This window comes from Thunnus albacares, chromosome 19 (genome assembly GCF_914725855.1).
Source record: "Thunnus albacares chromosome 19, fThuAlb1.1, whole genome shotgun sequence".
NCBI lineage: Eukaryota > Metazoa > Chordata > Actinopteri > Scombriformes > Scombridae > Thunnus > Thunnus albacares.
The window spans coordinates 21,055,198-21,074,891 of NC_058124.1; the positions used below are offsets into that span (position 1 = coordinate 21,055,198).

General features: G+C 39.4%; 1 protein-coding gene across 3 annotated transcripts in view; it reads left to right on the forward strand.

Annotated features, from left to right (window-relative positions):
- LOC122969490 (MAP7 domain-containing protein 1-like) overlaps positions 1–19,694 on the forward strand; it is a 46,803-nt gene that overhangs the window by 17,711 nt on the left and 9,398 nt on the right. The window contains exons 2-8 of one of the 3 annotated variants that reach the window (XM_044335189.1): positions 1,877–2,092; positions 5,672–5,740; positions 8,833–8,996; positions 10,315–10,423; positions 11,357–11,461; positions 17,475–17,594; positions 18,932–19,083. In XM_044335189.1, coding sequence (XP_044191124.1) covers positions 1,877–2,092; positions 5,672–5,740; positions 8,833–8,996; positions 10,315–10,423; positions 11,357–11,461; positions 17,475–17,594; positions 18,932–19,083 — 935 coding nt within the window. The remainder of the gene's footprint in view (positions 1–1,876; positions 2,093–5,671; positions 5,741–8,832; positions 8,997–10,314; positions 10,424–11,356; positions 11,462–17,474; positions 17,595–18,931; positions 19,084–19,694) is intronic. The other 2 variants (XM_044335190.1, XM_044335191.1) reach the window with 2 other exon arrangements.

Consider the following 19,694-nt stretch of genomic DNA (forward strand, 5'->3'; position numbering starts at 1 on the left):
GATCTTTGTGGAGCCATGAATGGTGCTCATGTTAGGAAGTTTGTAAGTGAACTTGTGGAGCTTCATATGAATATATTAAATGTAGGGCTGCAATTAATGATTATCTTTATTGTTAATTAATCTGCCAATTATTTTCTCGATTAGTTAGCTTTGTCAGATCTTGTAAAATGTATTAAGAGACGACACTTGAGCGATCTGAACTGGGTTTTTATGGTACTGGTATTTATATCAAAGGGTGGAGTCTGGAAGATGTGGACTTTTACCACTCAGAGAAGATCTTATGCTGTGTTCACATTACATGTGACACACGGTCGAGATGGGAAACATTCATCACATGTTTATGATCACGATCACATCAATCACGTCATCAGACAACTCGAGACGGTTGTATGACTGTACAGTTGGTCGTAAAAATACTGACATGCATTGACAATTTAATATAATATTCATTACACTCGGATTTAAATACCTTGAACGACAGGCTGACATGAGACATCTATGTTTGTTTGGTTTTGAGAAACTAAGTCAGATATATACGAGCTTTTCGAAAAATCTTTATGACTTGTTTTGATGTTTTTTGTCTGACCAGCTGTCTAAAACCCAAAGATATTAAGTTTGCAATGATATAAAACTTTCATTTTAGAAGCTGAAACCAGCAAATGTTCAGTATTTTTACTTAAAAAAACAATTTAGTGTGAAAGCAGAATACTACAGAACATTTCCAGCGCTGTTGCATTTACTTCACCTGTTAGTCGTCTTATCCTGTCATAAAAATCCAAAACCAGGTGGTTGAAAGATGTCATGTTTCATTTAAAACTAGAAATTTACTGTAAGAGGAAAATCTGATAATTTTAGGAAAATCTGGACACCTTTACGTCCTATAAAACTTGGAGTGACTAGTAGTGTCCTTTAATGCAGGTATTTAACATCCTGTGAATGAGTTGTATCAACTTACTGTATATTCTATGTGTATAAGTAATTTATCTCTTTTTATATTGTAATTCTTATGGTTTATAATTAAACCTCTTAAATATATTGTTGCAGCCTGATGGGGGAGGGATGGGTGTGTTTCAGAGGGTAGAAATATTCTGTAATATATTTTTCTGTGTGTGTTTATGTTTTCTTTCGAACATAACATGGAAAGTTCAACCAAAAGCAGTTTTAAAAAATACAATTATCCAATGTATTTTTCCACACACTGCTCTGGAGGCCCAGATGAGCATTTTGTACCCCACGGTGAAGTCGAGAGAACTATGGATCAGTGTCTGTTGCTCTCTGGGAATAATTAAGGCAATCTAGCATTAATTATCCCCATGATAATCACTATGTAAGCACATCTTCTTTTTACGGAGGCGAGTTAAAATAGGCTTACACAGCAATCTGCAATGTTTTCTTCCTCAATGTGTCTTTCCATCCTTGTTTCACTGTTGCTTTGACACCTTAAAAGCGAATTCAGATTTATTCCCACGGTGTGCGTCTCACCTGCTGCTGGAGTGTTTAACGGTGCCGACGGGAGGTTTCCTCTGCAAGACTGAAACCTTCAGAGACGTAAAGTGGGGGGGAAGTGTAGCGTCTTGCTGGGAATCGACTGACGTGTGTGAATTGCGTGTGAAAGAGATGTTAATGATTTCTAATGAGGCTGGAGTGTTGTGTTAATTAAGCCACCGAGGGTTTCCCAGGTTTATATTGAAAGTGTGTCAGCAGGGGAAAGAAAGTCAGTCGCTTTTACTGGAAGCGTCACCACACTGATGGTGGCTGACACGACAGCAAGATGTAACGTATTATAAAAAAGCATCAGCACCAAGAAGATAAATGTAAATTCTAAATCTTGACATTGATATCTTGATATTAATCGATTTGTCCTTCTCGTCCTCAGCTCTGCCCTTGCAGACGGAGTCTCAGTCCATCCCGAATGGGGACAAATCCTTGGAGAAGGACCTTCTGACTCCAGACGACTCAGCCTTCACAGACCTCTCTCCCAAAACAGACTCCTGCCCCAAAACAGAAACCCCCACCGAGACAGATGCCTCCTCCAAGACAGAAGCCAGGCCATCCACCCCCGGCACTCCCAGCAACCCTCAGCCCAAGAAAGGTAGATTTATGAGCGATGTATCTTTTGTTTGTACAATATATGTTATATTAACACAAGAATAAATCCGGCTTTAGTTGGAAAGGACCATGCAGTGAACTGTCATATCCAAGTTACATCAATTCTGTGCATTATTACTGATTTTTATTGCTTTTCCGGTCATGTACAATCATATTTATCATTGTTGAACATCTCGGTGTGGGGCATTAATCTTCTTCTGGAACAGCCTCCACTCTACTAGAAGAGATTTGCTCCCATTTAACAAGAGCATCAGTGACCTCGGCTAAGCTTGGCTTGCAGTCGGTGTTCAAATTCATCCCAAAGGTGTTGAATGAGGTTGAGGTCAGAGCTCTGTGCAGGCCGGTCAAGCTCTTCCACACCAAACTGGGAAAAACCATTTCTTTAAGGATCTCTCTTTGTGCACGGGGGCATAGAGGGTAATGTAACAATCCTTTAGGTTTATGTTGTGACTGCCAGTTTCAATTATTTCAACTATGTTTCTGAGAAAACTACTATGTTTCTGATGTTTTGTCCTTTATTTTGGCGTGGTGGACGGCTAAAAACACTACAATACCCATAAGTCTCAGCCACCTTTGCTATGGAGAAGAAGCTGGTTAGAAGAGAATTGATTGTAAATCTTTTTTTTTACGCCATAATTTTTAGTTTTTGCTCTCTGTTAGCAGCACAAACGATGGAGTTTTAAGCTCAGCGATTTGATATTTTTGGCTGAAATGCACATTGGAAGTCATAGTTAACTTACACCCTAAAGTTTTTATGTACACAGTCTTTTAACGCTGTTGTTCATCTGTTATATTGATGGTTTAACTCAGAGAGTTTAATGCCTCAGAAGAGCCCCAACTTTTAGTCACATAATTAGCTCTTCCCACTTTGCAACTGTATTGTCATGCTGTTGCTATATAGCTTAAAGCACATTCATGTCCAAAGTATCATTTTATGTTGTAGAATTAAGATTTTCCTTAATTGGAACTGAAGTACCAGCACACAAACATGTGTGTACAGTTTTAATAGCCTTTGAGCCTCCACTTTGTCGACGTGTTGGGAAGTTGGCAGCAAGGAAGTCTTGTTTTTTTGCCTTTATTTGACAGTCAGCGGAGACAGGAAACACAGGGAGAAAGAGATTGGGCTATGACATGCAACAAGGGTCCTGCAGCCGGAAGTCAAGCCGTGGACGTTGCGATTATGTTGTATACGCCTTAATCATCAGTCCACTGGGGCGCCCCAGCTAAGAAGTTATCTATTTAGAAGTGAAGTAATTTTTTCAGCAGCTATTTTTTTTAATAAAGGAAATAATAAGCTACATTTTTGTAATATTTAATCAGTAGGAAAGTGTTTAAGCCCAAGATAAAGTAATGTTGTGCCTCAGTTAAAAGCACAGGGATCACAGATCATGTGTAGTAATCATTTAGGACGCTGGGTTCTAAGTATAAAAGGATAATTATGGCAAAGCATAGCGTAAATATTTTAAAAAATTGTCAACGAGTCACAATGATAGGTTGGATTTTTTATGATGCAGATAAACGGAGGTTAGTGCTACAAATTGTTTAAACTTTTTTCCAGCTGTTGGAAATTGGCAGCAGAAGAGTTTGGAGCAATTTCACTCTTATTTCTGTTACAAGCTGGTCTATTTTTTTTTACCCCGAAGCTGCTTAGTATTTTAACTTAATGGATGTTTTAATTTTTTGTGATGAAGTGCAAAATGTTGAATTAGCATTTTCTCTGACTGCTGCTCGCTGTGTGAGGCTGCAGGCTCATTCGTTTTCTGACCGAAACCTGGTTCTTGTTTATCGTTCAGCTGCGTCTGTATGAATCACCGCAGTCCAGCATGTGTGAAAAATGTTAAACCACTTCACAAAAGCACATTAAAAGGGATGAAAAGGAATACTGCTCATTAATGGGGGTATTTTTCATCCTCTTCTACTTGTGTTCTTTGACCTTGCTTCAAAGACAAAGCCTGCACAGCACACGTGTAAAAACTTAATAGGATTCATTCATGATTTTCACACTTTTTCTCCTGATGGAAGTTTCAGTGTACATTGAGTCATTCCCGCCAGACAGATGGTGGTGGCCGAAAGCCAAATTGTCATTAGCTATGGGGGAGACAGGGTGTATAGAGTGGAGCAGGACTGATGGAGGGTCGGTGGGGGAGGGACTGGTCCATTAAGTGACGTCTCAGTGGGACAGGACCTCCAGGCCCGTCAGATTTATTTTTCTCTGCACTTCATAGCGTCTGCGTATCAGCCAGCCAGAGTAAAGCCATGTAGGAAACTCTCTCAAGGTGGGGAGGGAGGGAGTAAAGTCAGGTTGCCATGGAGACGGGGCTGAAGTGCTGCAGGGCCCTCTGCCATTGGTTGAGAATACGCGGCATACATATTACATAGCACGAAGACGAACCACAAAAGGAGACGGGCTCAGCGAGCACCCCAGGGGTGCCGGTTTTCAACGGCGTGTACAGGCTTCTTCAGTCGTGGCTTTTCACAGCCAGTTTTAAGGCTGGAAAAGAGAGCTACACAAATCCTTGTGTCATGCCACTGCGTCTCTCACAGTGTATCTGGATTCATGCTGATTATCTCTGCAGATGAGAACGGCTGAAAAGCAGCTGTACACCGCAGTTACAGTGCGTTGAACATCGACAGCGTAGGAAGAGGTGGAGCTGTGTTGACCTTGAAACTGAATCAGTGAATAAATCCCAAAAATCTGAATTAAACTTCCTCTGGCATTTCACATCAGTACTTCATCTGTGTCTATTTTACACAGCTGTAACACGTCAAAGACTCAGTTCAGACAAATAACAACAAAATGAAACCATGCTGCGTTTTCTCAACTATGCAGATAGTTTTGTTTTCCCAGGTTTTGAGATTTTGTCGCTGAAATTTCTGCCTCCACCCAGATATAATGAAGATGAGTCCAGTTTTGTTTTTGTGATGTTTGAAGATTTGAAGAAGGGTGTAATGTCACCCTCACTTTCCAAAATCTTGTGTTTTTATCCCCCAAACTTTTAAATTGTCCGTTTAATTTACTCACAAAACGTTATCTCAACAGTCTTTTTACCGTCCAGCTGCTAAAATCCAGATGAGAGGAGAGAGGAGCTGATAAAAATGTTTTACTGGTCACTCACAGCGAGTTAATCTTTATAAGCAGCAGCAAATGCTTAAGGACTTTTCTTTGTGTTTCACCACTCAGGCTACATAGAGGCAGCTACCGTTTCCTCTGATTGTTGGAGGTTGTACCTGCAGCCTGAGACGGAGACTGCAGGCACTTATCAGGGCATCATTTAATCTACATGTATTACTATTTATAGCCAAGACAGTAAAGGGCAGTGCTCTTTGTAGTAAATATGCAAATACATTATTTGTATATCATAAATGTGATTTTAAGTGGGGTGAATAATACAAAAATTTGCATAGAATCTCTAGTTTTTTATTAGACTGCCATCCAGTCCATTACTAGATATGAGTATATGTTAGCTCCTCATGGTTGAAGGTTTGGAAATGTTAATAAATATAACGCTGTGAGGAAAAACACATTAACCAAAAGCTTTACGTTTTCTCTTTTCCCTCACAGATGTGATAAGCTCAGAGCAACGACAGAAACTTGCCAAGGAGAGGAGGGAGGAAAGAGCCAGATATATCGGTAAGAAACGACAAAACGGTGTTGACATGACAACAGTTTGGTTGAGTTTTAACTCTTAAGGAATTCGATTTTCCTAAAAAAAAACTGGTGATGCATGAAGCGTGAATTTATTGTAACCAACATGATGCATGCCATCATCTTATTCTATTCTTAACAACCTCCGTCTTTCTTTTGTCTCTCTGCTGTGAGTGACTGACGGTTATTGACGTCTCTTATTGTTTCTCCTTGCATGGCTTTCAGAACAGCAAACTCAGCTGCAAGGTAAGGCGCTTCACTAAAAACCATCAGCGTTCGCAGCAAGCAGTCATACCATTTGGGAATAATCAAACTTGTGATGGGAATCCCAATTCCTTCCATTTCTCCTCTGCTCCGGCCTGAACAGTTGCGGCCTTTCTTCCCTCCGTGAATCGATCATGTTGTTTTTTGTTCTGACGTAATTCGGTGGATATTTATGAACCTCGTGAACTCTCAGCAGTTTCACTTTTGACTTAAATGTTTCTACTCATTTAAATTTAAATTTAACTTACTTTAAATCTACTTTCCTTTACTTTATGTTCTTCTGCATTCCCACCCAGCGTGCATATTCCATACCCGTAATCATGGTTTTGACCTTGTGGCTGCAGAATAAAGCTTCCTCCAATGAAAATAGTGTGCTAGTCCAAATACATGAAGGACTATATTTCGTTTTCAAACACTGGGCTTCTCCCTGTGGACTCAGGCCAATACGTGAACAGCCAATCAGAGCAGAGCTCAGTGGGCGTTTTCCTGCAGAGACGTCTCATAGAGCCCAGGGCGCTTGGCGTGAAAAATGAGCAGTCATTACCATGAACTGAGACCAGGCCTCTCAGACAGATTAGATTTAATTACTACTTTCATTAGCATCAATAATGTGGTCATGCTGCACAGTTAAAGGGGAATTCTGGGGCCTTTTTATCGATAATATCCAAGGTTTACTGGGCTTCAGTTGCTCTGAGATAAGTTTAGTTTCCTGCAGTCTGCTTCTGTGTGTAATTACATGGTACAATGTTAAGGCTTTTTTTCCACATGGACCATGCAATTAGTTGAAAAACAGTACGCATGTGACGCTTGTGTATATAGGTCAAAAAAACATAATGTTTACTGTATGTTTATCCCTAAACAACAAATATATCTCAACACATTTTGAAGAATTCAGCCTGGTTGTTGTGCAACAGCAGCTGTGCACCTCATGTTTTGTAGAAATAAATGAAAAAGTGAAAAGCACTCTCACAAGCATGAACCCAACATATTTTTCAATTCTGCTGTGAATTACAGACATACTAAGATTTTTTTTCTCAGGAATCGGATCTACGGAGGAGCAGAGAAGGCTTTGTCATTGTCAATGGTGCAAAGACTTGTGTGTGCCTCTTTGGCTCATTAGTGGAGATGAGCCGCAGAATACTGAACTAAATACAAATCATGCCTCGCATAACACTGTAAAACCCTTTTGCAGAACTCAATCCACTAAGTATTTCTAATGCTGTCTAACTCACTAATATCAAGTAATATCAAGACATTTCATGCCATTTTTTTAGTTGGATCCTGCATGTAACCCACCCTCACCAATTCAACTCTCTACTGTGTTAATAATATGTTTCGAGAGCAGGCAAGTGATTAGAAAAATGTAAAATTGTACTGTAAGACGGAGAGTAACGCAGCTTCTGTCCAACGTCATGCCAGTATAATTTAAGAGGATTGATTGCTGTTTAATTGTTACCCCAGAGAAATGAGCCACAGCAGCGTATGTGTAAAGAAAACTGGCGTCTGCTGGAGGGTGCTGTAAAACACAGCGGGAAACTTCTGCTTATTTATTGTTATGGGGATTATAGTGTAATGAACACATTGTCTTCCATCTGTTTCACCCATTCTGTTCTTGTGTCAGTGGTAGAAGCCTATCAGGAGCTTTAAGTGATTATACACTCTTACAATTTGAAGAATTGACTTTGGAATAACCTATGTAAGGAGAAAATCTGGGCAAAAATATCAAACTTTTGAATTACTATGTAACACACAGACTGGCTTTTATGTGTTTTTTTTTGTTGTTTCTTTTAATAACTTTTGCTAGCGGCTTGGCTTTAGTGATGGCAGTTGTCTGTCTTTCTGTCGTCCAAAGCTTTGGTCAAGACTGAAATATCTTAACAACTATTGGATGGATTTTAGTACAAATTTGGTACAGACATTCTTGGTGGTTAATGTATGTAGAATATGCTCCCTGCAAGTCAAAAGCCAGGGCTTCAACCTGCTCTGAACGCTTATTTTGTGGCTTTTTTTCTACCTTGTCGGTGAGCCTACGTTAGCTTGTCATGCATGCCCATAAACGGCCATCCGTTCCGTAGCCTTTGTTGCTAAGTTTTTCCTTTTGCTAAGGTTTTTTCTGTGTGTTGTTTGTGTTGTCCACTCACATATTTTGGATTGGATTTTAGCTTGAACATGTATGGATGTATATGAGAAGTTGACATCCTACTACTTTAGTTTGTTTCATAGTTTGTTTGTTTTTTGACGTAGACTCCAGAGCCGGCAGCTTCCAAGAGCTGGCCAATCAGAACAGAGTGGGCTCATCAGGAGTGGGGTCTTAAAGAGACAGGAGCTAAAACGGCCTGTTTCAGACAGAGGCTGAACTGAGGGGCTGCATAAAGAGCCAGTATAAGATAAATAACGAGTTTTTGGAAGTGTAAATCATGCAAAGATATTCCAGTAGAGCCCCAGATTAAACATATAGGTAAACATTACACCTCCTAAACATCCATCAGGTAAACACTGTCATTGTGAGCATGTTAGCATGTTGACGTTTGCATTTAGCACCGCTATACCGAAATACACCCTCACAGAGCAGCTAGCGTGGCTGTAGACTCTTAGTGTTGCTAACCTCTTTCTAAACATTGTTCATGAAATGTGTCATATAAAAAAAGTTTATTATTAGGATAATGTTTGGGAAAGAAATCAGAAAGAAAACAGGTGAAACATCTTGGCTACAATAGATAACTTACTGTTCTGCTCTGTTCAGCTCATCATGTTTATTTCCCTCTCTCTTTTATACCTGAATTTTAACTTCACTCTCTGTGGTGACCCCTCAGCGGCGAAGAAGGCCCAGTGGTTGGAGAAAGAGGAGAAGGCGAGGCGTTTGAGGGAGAGCCAGCTGGAGGACCGCAGAAGGAAGCTGGAGGAGCAGAGGCTGAAAGCTGAGAAACGCCGAGCCCTGCTGGAGGAGAAACAGAGACAGAAACTAGAAAAGAACAAGGTGAGACTGATGCACGAGAGGCAAGTTGAAGGTTTGTCTGTTCAGGGTCTGCAGGAAAGGAACAACAAAGAATATTTACACCCTGCATTTTATAAGACTGACTTTAATCATTAATACTGAGCTAATGTGGTTTTAATTCAGTGTCTCTTGTCTGAGGCCAAATATTCATAAATACAGATTTTTTTTTGTAGTGCCAGTCACAGAAATGTCCTGTTCTGCAAAATCTACAGTATAATTCAAGTCAGAGTGGAAAAATCAACCCTTCGCCAGTATTTATGTAAGTCCAACACTTATGACCACTGGAAAATTGCCTGCGTAACAGGGATTTGGTCCCATCTTGAATAACAGCCATGATGCCAAGTATTGGCTGCTCAAGGCCAATTTTTCAGTGGTCATAAATGCAGATTATTTGTAAGCAGTAGTTCCTAACCTTTCTTGTTTGTGAACTATTAAAATGAAACGGTGCCTCCTCTTTGACTCTGCCAAAGACAGATTTACCCTCAGATTTTTATATATTTGTTTATCGGCTTTCTTGCCGAGGGAGTTAGATAAGATGGTTGATATCAATGTCATACGCACCTATAGGAAGCCGGAGCTGGCAGGCTATTAGCTTAGCTTAGCATGAAGAGTGGAAACAAGGAAGAGCAGCTAGCCTGGCACTCTATAAAGTCGTTTGTTTAACCCATACTCAAACAGAAATGTATAAAACATTATTTGCTGTATCTAACAGTTGCCAGACAAACAGCAGAGACGCTGCACAGAAGTACTGGGAGGACAAATTAATTGTTGTTGTCAAGAAATACTTACACAAAGTAGCTCGAAAGCTTTAGAGGTGCTGATAAGTGTATTTCTAAATTTTGGACAGAGCCAGACCAGCAGTTTCCCCTGCTTCCAGTGTTTATGCCCTAAGCCCTGAGCTAAGATAACGGCCTCCTGGCTCTTGCTCCATACTTACTGCATTGAGAGTGGTATCAATCTTCTCATGTAACTCTTGGAAAGAAATCAAATAAACATATTTTTAAAGAATCTGTAAGAATCTTGAAAAAGGTAAAAGTATCCAGTATTTCACAAAAAAGAAGCCAATATTAGAAAACAAAAATTATGTTTTTATTTTCTTTCCTATCCCTTTAATCTTCTCACAACAACTCCAGCTTCATATTTACGGTACAGACATAAAAGTGGTATTGATATTCTCATGCAACTCGCGGCAAGAAAGCAAATTTGTGTATTTCCCTAAATGTCAAAATTTAAACTATCAAATAAACTGTTATTAGTGCGAATATGTGCAAAGACTTGACTCATTTTTTTGGTCCTCCAGGAACGATACGAAGCAGCTATCAAGCGGTCGACAAAGAAGACGTGGGCCGAGATCCGTCAGCAGAGGTGGTCCTGGGCGGGAGGACTCAACCAGACCTCCCGTAGAGAAAGTGAGTTTTAGATGAACCGCAATGACTCGGACACTCATAGAAGCCAGAAACGATTAGATATACAAATATATATCATATCCTCACTGTAGTCTTTGTGTTGAGCAATGCTTTACAGAATGTGACTCACTCGTCCCACTGATGCAATTCAAGGAAATAGATCCTGAAGGGTTTGGTGTCATGAGGGTGGGGAACCAGAAGGCAAATGACCTACACAGTAATATATGATGTTAGCACTTGTAATTCTTCAGTGAATGTTTCTGTTTTTTTTGGAGCAAAAATTGGTTCTGAGTACCAGTTTTCTCCGTTTAACTGATAACAGAGGCAGAAAGGTAGTTGTCACGAATATGTTTCATTAGATTATCAGTGTGAACGGCGAGGCGTTGTGTTTTTATCAGAGACCTGTGAGGTAATTTCCTCTATTCGGACTGAACTCTGTCCTGTCCTGCACGCAGACCGACACAAACATGTGACTCAACTGCCTCTTTTCAAAAACTGTGACACTGAGGTCAAGACGAGTTTCTCTTCTGCAAGGTGTGAAAGATCCTGAATGTATGTGAGAGAACGTGAGTGTGTGTGTGATATTTTATGATTTATGATTTCTTGCAGCAGAAAAAAAAAAGAAGAAAACCCTCCCCCAAATGTGATTTCTAACTATACCACACCCTTCCCATACTTTCCTCAAATTTCCTCCCCATCTCCCCCCTAAGTCTGAATTCAGATTAATCTTACTAAGAGAAGCCAGTTTGACCTCAGAGAATGGTGAGTCCCGGCTCTCCTCCAGGAGCCGTTGACAACTGTGTGATCCAGGCAGAGGGAGTCGGCAGCCCCCCGTCTCTTATCACTCCACAGCTTTTGCCAGTCATGGGGGGGGGCCCGCCCGCACCCCGGCCGCCTTGTGAACAGTTGTTGTCTGTTGCGTTCTCTCCGGTGCAGGCAGATGCTCGGCCTCCACGGTCAACTTGCCGAGACAGGTGGACCCTGTCATTAACAACAGGCTGTCCAAGTCCTCTGCCACGCTCTGGAACTCCCCCAACAGAAGTAAGGACGACCCGACGTCAATGTCCACCAGGCTTCCTGCTCCCTTCCCTTCCCTTCCTATTCATCCCCTTCCGCCTTCCCCCCCTCCTTCCTGTTACCCTAATCTGGTTTTTGGTTTTCTTTTATTATTATAACTGTCGTCTCTGGTGGCCTGCCTGCCTGCCTGTGCTTGGTGACTGGTCATTTACCACCTACTTCCCCCCCACTCTTATCACGCTCTCGGTCTCGTATGCATCGTGGTGTTTTAATTTGGTTTTTCAGTTGGTGGTTGTCATTGATTTAAGTCTTCCTTTGCATTTTTGATCAGCCTCCCTTCACCTCGACATCACCGAGTCATATTTTGTGATATATATTTTGGTACGTGTGTTTCATCGGTCACGGCACCTTTTTTTTTTTGGTTGTCCCCCTCCCACTTTACTGTTGGTGGTTTGGTGTGGTGGTGGTGGATATTATAGTGTGACTGTTGCAAATGAATCAATTAGAGCAACTTAAAGCACATGCATTGTATAATTTTTTTGGTTTTATGTATTATTTTAAGTAAATTTACAGTCTAGTTCTATAGATGTTAAGTCTCTCTTGCTTGGTTATACTGTATATTTACAGCAGCGTATTGCTGCCACCATGACAAAACAAGTATTTACTCAGTTTCTTGTTACAACGTGAAAAGTTTCTCGATGTAATGCGATCCTTTCCACATTATGAGATATTTGTTATGTTACTGGGGCAAATTTTCTTGTTGTTTATTTTTTTTGCAAGAAACATTAATTGTTATAATCTCAATATATATTTTTATATCACCAAACATTTCCATATAATTACACAAAATCAATGTATCTCATTAAAACAAGAGACTTTTCTCATAGCATAATAGTGAGTTCTTGTAACAAACTATGCTAAGTGCTAAGTGTCTACAGTCATGCTAGCATCTCTATGACACTTATTAGCATATTAGCATTTTATTGTTGTATCTGGTTATAACTACTAAGTAAGTTTTATGATAAAAATGTATTTTAGTGTCAAAAGTAAAAATGGTGCCAAATATATATTTGATTATTGATGCATTAATGGGTTGGAGGTATTTAAAGTTGTAGCTAGTCGAGGCTGAGCTCATTTCAACTACCTTATAAACAGTTGTGGTAGTTTAATCCTTTAAAATTGATCAAATTTCTAAACTAATTGTAAGTTTTGTAGATAACATCTTAATGGAACAGTTTGATTTGACAGATGCGCGTCTCACCGAGAGTTAGATGAGAAGTTGGTGTGTTGTTATAACAAACAACGCTAAGTGTCCACAACCATGCTAGCAGCTCTGTGAGGCCGTGCGGAATCATGGTGCTTTGAGCTTAATGCTAATGTCAGCATGCTAACATGCAGATGGTATAATATATATTATTAAAATGTGTAGTATTAATTATGTACGGTAGAATGTTTAGCATGTTCACCATCTTAGTTTAGCATGTTAGCATGCTGTTTTTTGCTAATTAGCACTAAACACAAACTACAGCTGATGGGAATGCCATTATTTTTGCTAATATTAAGTCATATGTATATGTTAACCAATGTTTTCAACAAATAAACATTTTGACTTGATATTAGCATTAAATTAAAAGTCTTGACCAGTGGTGGACCAACCGACTCCATAGAAGCAACATAGCAACGCACACAAATATGTTGTTTTAACTGGAAAGTTTTGTGATATAACAAGATATTGATGTTATTGTTACAAGAAAAGGTTATCGTAAAAACAGTGGCATTTAGTAATGATAAAATGTGTCATAATAACATAAAACACATATTTTTATAGTATGACAGGATTAAAGTTAAACAAGAACATTTTTATGCTATAACAAGAAACTGAGCGACAGTCTTTTAAGTCACTGTGGCAGCAACATGCTACTGTAATAGGACAAATATTTAAATTAACTTGTTATGTCAGACTCATTTCATCAGACTCCTGATTTGTCACAAGTACATAAGCAGCGCTGTCTCCATCTCAGATTCGTCTCGCCTCATAACATGTGTCATTACAGATCGTATCACCCACAGTGCAATCAGCAGTTCGGCTCTCAGCTCCCCCGCCGCCACAATAGCGGTTTAGATTTCGTGCTTGATCATCACTAATACAGATGCTCCGATACTGCAGGCACATAAAAGGACAATTCAGAGCTGAATCATATTTCTGCAGAGCCAGAGCCAGGTAGTGTTTCTGGCCTTGGGAGATGTTCTGCACAGTGTGCCCGTAATAGTATTGAGGGGGGTAGTGATGTCAGAGCTGTGGCGTTTATAGATCCAGGCATCAATCTACCTCTAGGTGAAAAGTCGATCACCAGGCAGCAGCTCAGCGCAGCCTCCTCTTGCCGTATTGGAGAAAGAAGAGGAGGAGAGAAACCACTGTTGCCTAGCAACAGAACATAGTCTGGTTATCAGTTAATCATAAAACATGTTGTGAAAACGATCTGCGAAGGTGACTGCATCAGCTGTTATATAAGAAAAGCCAGTCTATGAAAGAAAGAGTGATTTCACAAACAAAAACCCGCACCTCGTGTCATTCCTGGCAGTGCTGTTGTGATTGCACTATTATCATGCGTATGTGTGTTATGTGTTCGTACATACCTCTGTGTATGTCAACAGAGTGATGCTTGAATTACACAACAATGCAGCATTGACAAGAAGCTGAAGTTGTCAGTACACATGTCTCTGCTCTCATTACTTCCCTGCAAAAAAAAAAGAAAGAGAGAAAGAAAGAACATCTTTGCAAGGCATCTTATCAGTTGTTGAAACAGGAAATCAACACAACTAACTGGACTAGCTGTCTTAGCACGTTAGATCTCATGCTTTAGCTAAAATAAAATATATATAAAGTTAATATAAAAGTACATGTGCACACACATTGTGTTTATCCGTATGTCTTTGTCTCCTGCGCGTTACGTGTTTTCTGTTGTATGTAGAATTCAAAAGGAAAACTAAATCTACAAGAAGCTACTCAGTAAGACGCTTTCAAAGGCTCAAACATAACACTTAACAATGTCAAGTCTCTAAGCAGTGGTGGAGGAAGTATACTGCTCTTTGACTTAAATAAAAGTAGCAATGTAAAAATACTATGTTACAAGTAATTCACTCAAATTTACACATTTTACTTAAATAAAAGTATAGAAGTATTACCATCAAAATATATTGAAAATATCAAAAGTAAAAGTACAGAAAAATAATCTGATATATTATTATTAATAGATTTCTTATACTGATTCATCTGACTATTTACTGAGTATTATAACAAAAATGTTTTTTAGTGTCAAAAGTAAAAAATACTCATTATGGCGCCAAATATCTTATGTTTTAGATTATTATTACTGATGCATAACAAGTATTTAATGATTTAGATTGTCGAGGTTCAGCTCATTTCAGCTACTTTATCTACTGTAGGGGTAGTTTAAACTGTAAAAAAACAGATCATATTTCAAAGCTAATTATATGTTTTGGGAAATAAACTTATTGACTCTCTTGCCAAGAGTTAGAGGAGAAGATTGATACCACTCTCACATGAGTATGGTATCTATCTTCTCATGTAACTCTTGGCAAGAAAGCAAAGTGTACTTTCCAAAAGGTCAAAGCGTTCCTTTAAAGTCAGAGCTACAAGTTACTATAGCTGTTAAATAATCCTAGTGGAAGAAGTAGCAGAAATGGATGATTAAATAGTTACTATTAATATGCTCCAGGTGTTTCTGGACTACAGAAAATGCTGCACTGCAGTATTTGTTTCTATGTTTCAGCTACTGTTGAAGAAGTCGGAGCTTTGCCTCCTCTATATGATATTCCTTCTGAAGAGTTTCATAGTCTGAGCTCTCAAACAGCATCATTTACTTTTCTCTTTCTGTCCTTATTCCCTTTGGGGGGTTCTCTAGTATTTGTTCAGTGCTTTATATAAATCTCACACAGGCATCTATAGTTTCTAACAGACTTGATTTGATTCTGCAGGAATCAAAGATGGCGTCTACTGACTAAAAAGCAACTTTATTCTCCGACATGACGTCTGCTTTGCTCATGAGAGAATGATTTAATGGTGTATGTGTTCTTCGTTTTTTTTTCCCACCCGTCATTACAATGCATTGGATTATATATTTTGCTGTTGTCGGACGTCATATGTGCTGAATCTTCATCACATGACACTCAATAACAGTAAACACATACTAGCAGAATGCTGTTGAGGTCAGAGTAGGTTTGTCTTGCTTATAGGACAAATGGTACTAATGCTCAACTCACCAGAAACTGACAGGCCTTAGCGCTGCATTGGGTTTGAGTGAGGTTGAGCGTCACTGGGTTTTTGCCTGATGTGTTTTTGAGTGGTAAGTAATGAGAATTAACTCGGGTTTGCTCCTCTGTGTGTTGTTATCTAATGTCTGGTACTGTATGTAACACGTAGGCAAAAGTTTCAGTCATTCATCTTTGTGTTTGAGTTTCAGTATCTTTGAGTCAGAGTGTGTCTGACTGGCAGACTGGAGTTTAGTAATAACCACACTGGATGAGTAAAACCTCAATGGGTGGAGCTAAAGAACCAGTTTGATCTTGTTGGTCTCAAACAGAACTTGAGGTTTTTTAAATGATAAGTCGAGGACACATTATGCTTAAGGGTTCAGTATGTTTTAAACAAACTGTCAACATCTGAAAGGTTAAAGTGAGTCTACATTCATGGTGTTGCACTTACATGAAAAAGTAGTGTGTAAAATGAAAAACTGATCTTGAAAGATGAAGAAGAAGAAGAAGAAGTTAAATTCCTACCTTATTTGCACACCTGGCCTATAGTTGTGTAAAGTCAGTGCGAATTGTTTGGAAAGTTATAAAAAAAAGTTGATGTTGGAAAGATGGTTTCAGATCCCAAGACGATCTGACAAACACTTCATTGTAAGCATGTGAGGTCTTTAACATTCAAGTGGTTCAAGTTGTCATTAGAGGACAATAAAAAATGGACGTTGCAATGTTCCCTTTACAAAAATGGTGGATTATTTTGTGTTTTTTTGCATTTCAGTGTCATAAAACATCAGTATGTAAGTAACTTCATCACATCTCATGAGCCAAACTAATAGAAAACATATGTATTCGCAAATACAGCATCAGTGGATTGTTCAAATGGACTCTTCTCATGAACATGATCCCACTCAAAAGCACCAAGTCATCCAACCTTTTCATGGTCAAACCACCACTACCAGCCTATAGCAAGTTGATTACTACTGTATGTAAACTAGATAGCTTTACAAAAACAATGTTATTTGCATTGTTTAGGACGATAAGCTGTAGCTGCAGTTAGTTTACTCCTGAAAAACTGCAGTTCTTCGGCTCCACCTCCTGATGGATCAACCAATGAGATTATTTATGCTTCTAAAGCAGTTTCTAAGAAATTAAGTGTGCATTCACGTGCTGGTGGAAAAATCTGTACAGTCTGGGGCAATTTTAGCATTTTATTCATGTGCAATTTTGTCAGAAATATCCAACTGAGAAGACACATGCTGCCTCTTGTTTTTCAGAGGTTAAGAGGGTTTGTCTGACTAAATAAACACATGACACGAGTGTTTATTTACTGCTCACAAAGACGAAACTAGATTTTTTTTTTAAAACTCAGAAACAGAGATGATAAAAGTTCCTCAGACTTCATCGTCCTACGTTGAATGATGTTCATGTGAGGATGAATTTCCAGTTTTTCCAACAGCACATGAATGCAAAAACTCCACTCTGCGTCAGATGGAGACACGGTGGTCAGTGTGTGTGTGTGTGTTTGTGTGTGTTTGTGTGTGTGTGTGTGTGTGAGGGAAGAGAGGATGTGCTGCAGTATCATCATTGAGGAGCGGTACACCTCCTGCAGTGTGAGTGTGTTTTTACGACAGTGTACATGTGCGTGTGTGTGTGTGCAGGAGATATGAAGGTGAATTTGTGTGTGAAAGACGAGGATCTAACTGTACGTTCACGTGTGTGAAGTTCACTCTGACGGTAACCCGACACTGACAGCGCCCTTTTGTGTCAGCCCGCAGCCTGCGTCTGAGCCCGTGGGAGAGCAAGATCGTGGAGCGGCTCATGACGCCTACGCTGTCCTTCCTGGCTCGCAGTCGCAGCGCCGCCACCCTCCTCAACAACAGCGACTCTCGTGAGTGTGAAACCCCCTCCAGACCCGTGTGTGTTCAGTGCGCCCATCCTCCTCTTTCTGCACATTATTACTGCAGTGTGCAGGGAAGGAGAAATCCTCTGTTTGGACCCCTTAAGCTCACTTTTATGGACATTTTGAGAGAGGAAAAGAGCTTGTTTGGCCCAGAAAATATAACACTCTCTTCTTGCTTTGTTTCAGTCTTTCTCTTTTTCCCTCTTTCTTGCTCTTTCTGTGTTTTTATACATAAAATCTGGCTGCAACTTACAATTATTTTCATTATAGATTAATCTGTTGATTATTATTTTAGTTAATCAATTAATAGTTTAGTCTAAACATGTCAGTAAGCAGTGAAAAAGCACACTGCAGTTTTCTAGAAGGCTTATATTGTACCAAACAACCTTATTAACCCCCATAAACATCAATTTACAATGACATAAAACAGAGAAAAGCAGAAAATTTTTGACATTCTTTCTTTATAAATATCTTGATTCAGCCTTAATCTTTTCCCCTCTCTCATCTATGTTTCTATGCATTTTGATATGCAACCCTGCGATGCTATTTGGTTTGGTTGAAGATAGAGAGATACAGAAAACAATCTCATCACAAGGTCCTTTTAATAGCTTCTCTGGAGATTTCAATCACATCATGCCATCTTCATCAGCCCATGGAGTTTTCCCAATTATCATGAAATCGTAGATGTTCAAATTTCCAACCGAGGTCCTTAAATGCTCAGAAAAAGTGGAACTAGACCTTGTGGTAGGTTGATTTCTCAACAATTATCTGCATTATCAAGTTTTTTTTTTTTGTTTGCTTAATCGTTTAGTCTAAAAAGGTCATAAGTTGTAAAAAATACACACCACATTTATCCTTTAAGGGCTTATTTTGTCTAAACAACAGCCCCAAAACCCAAAGATATTAAATTTACAATAATAAAATGGAACATTTGAGAAGCTGGAACCACAAGTGTTAATTATGTTTCCTTTCTAACTGACTTCAATGATTAATAAAACATAAAAATTGTCATCAAGTTGATCCCTGACCTGAGGGGAAACAGGATGATTGCTGCAGTAAAGAATAACAGTGTACGTTGGTGAGCAGATGTGCCTCTAATGGATAACAATAAAAGATAGTTATCCCTGCAAGTGAAATCAATACTATTATTTAAAAACAATAAAACAGTAGTTACTATCATTATGTAATTTGTCAGCTAGATTTGATTCATTGTCTTGTAGCATGTCATGTGTATTGTGTTTTTTTTTTTACCACCCTGCATGGTGTGAGTGGGGGCCCTGACCTCGGCCCTGCTGCCGCTCTCTGCATGTTTATGTGCCACTCAGACTCTCACCACTGCTCCCGTTCAGCCTCTGCCAGCCCGCTGAACGCCTCCTCCCACCACCGCCCGCACCAGAACACCGCCGAGCGCTGGAGGGTCTCCTCCGCCAGCACGCCGGACATCACCCAGCGCCAGCGCCGACGAAACTCCACACCGGTAGGCTGTGTACAAATATACAGGACAACTCTCATACACACACACACACCTGCTATAAATATACGTTTTGGATTATTTAAATGTGGTGATTGAGAATTCCCTTTTTTTGGAAGACCAGTGGTTCTAGACCAAAGTACTAAAGATAATTTGAACTGAATGTCATTATCTTTTCATGTATTACTTTTGAAAATTATTTTTGTTTTTGTTTTATTTTTGTTCTTGCCAAGAGTTAGATGAGAAGAGTGATATCACTCTCATGTCTGTATGTTCAATATGAGGCTACAGCCAGCAACCAGCTGGCTTAGCTTAGCATAAAGACTGGAAATAGGAGGAAACAGCTAGCCTGGCTCTGTCCAAAGATAACAAAATCCACCTACCAGCACCTGTAAAACTCACTAATAAACAAGTTATATCTAATTTGTCTGTACAGATAATATGAAGTTGCAGCCAGCCAGTCAGGCAACAAGGAAATTGTATAAAACCACCCATTGTCATTTTTACACTTCTGTTTTTATATGATAAAACAAACCAGACACATTATGTTAATTAGTCAGTTTTACAGGTGTTGTTGGGTGGGTTATTTACATTTGGACAGAGCCAAGCCAGCTGTT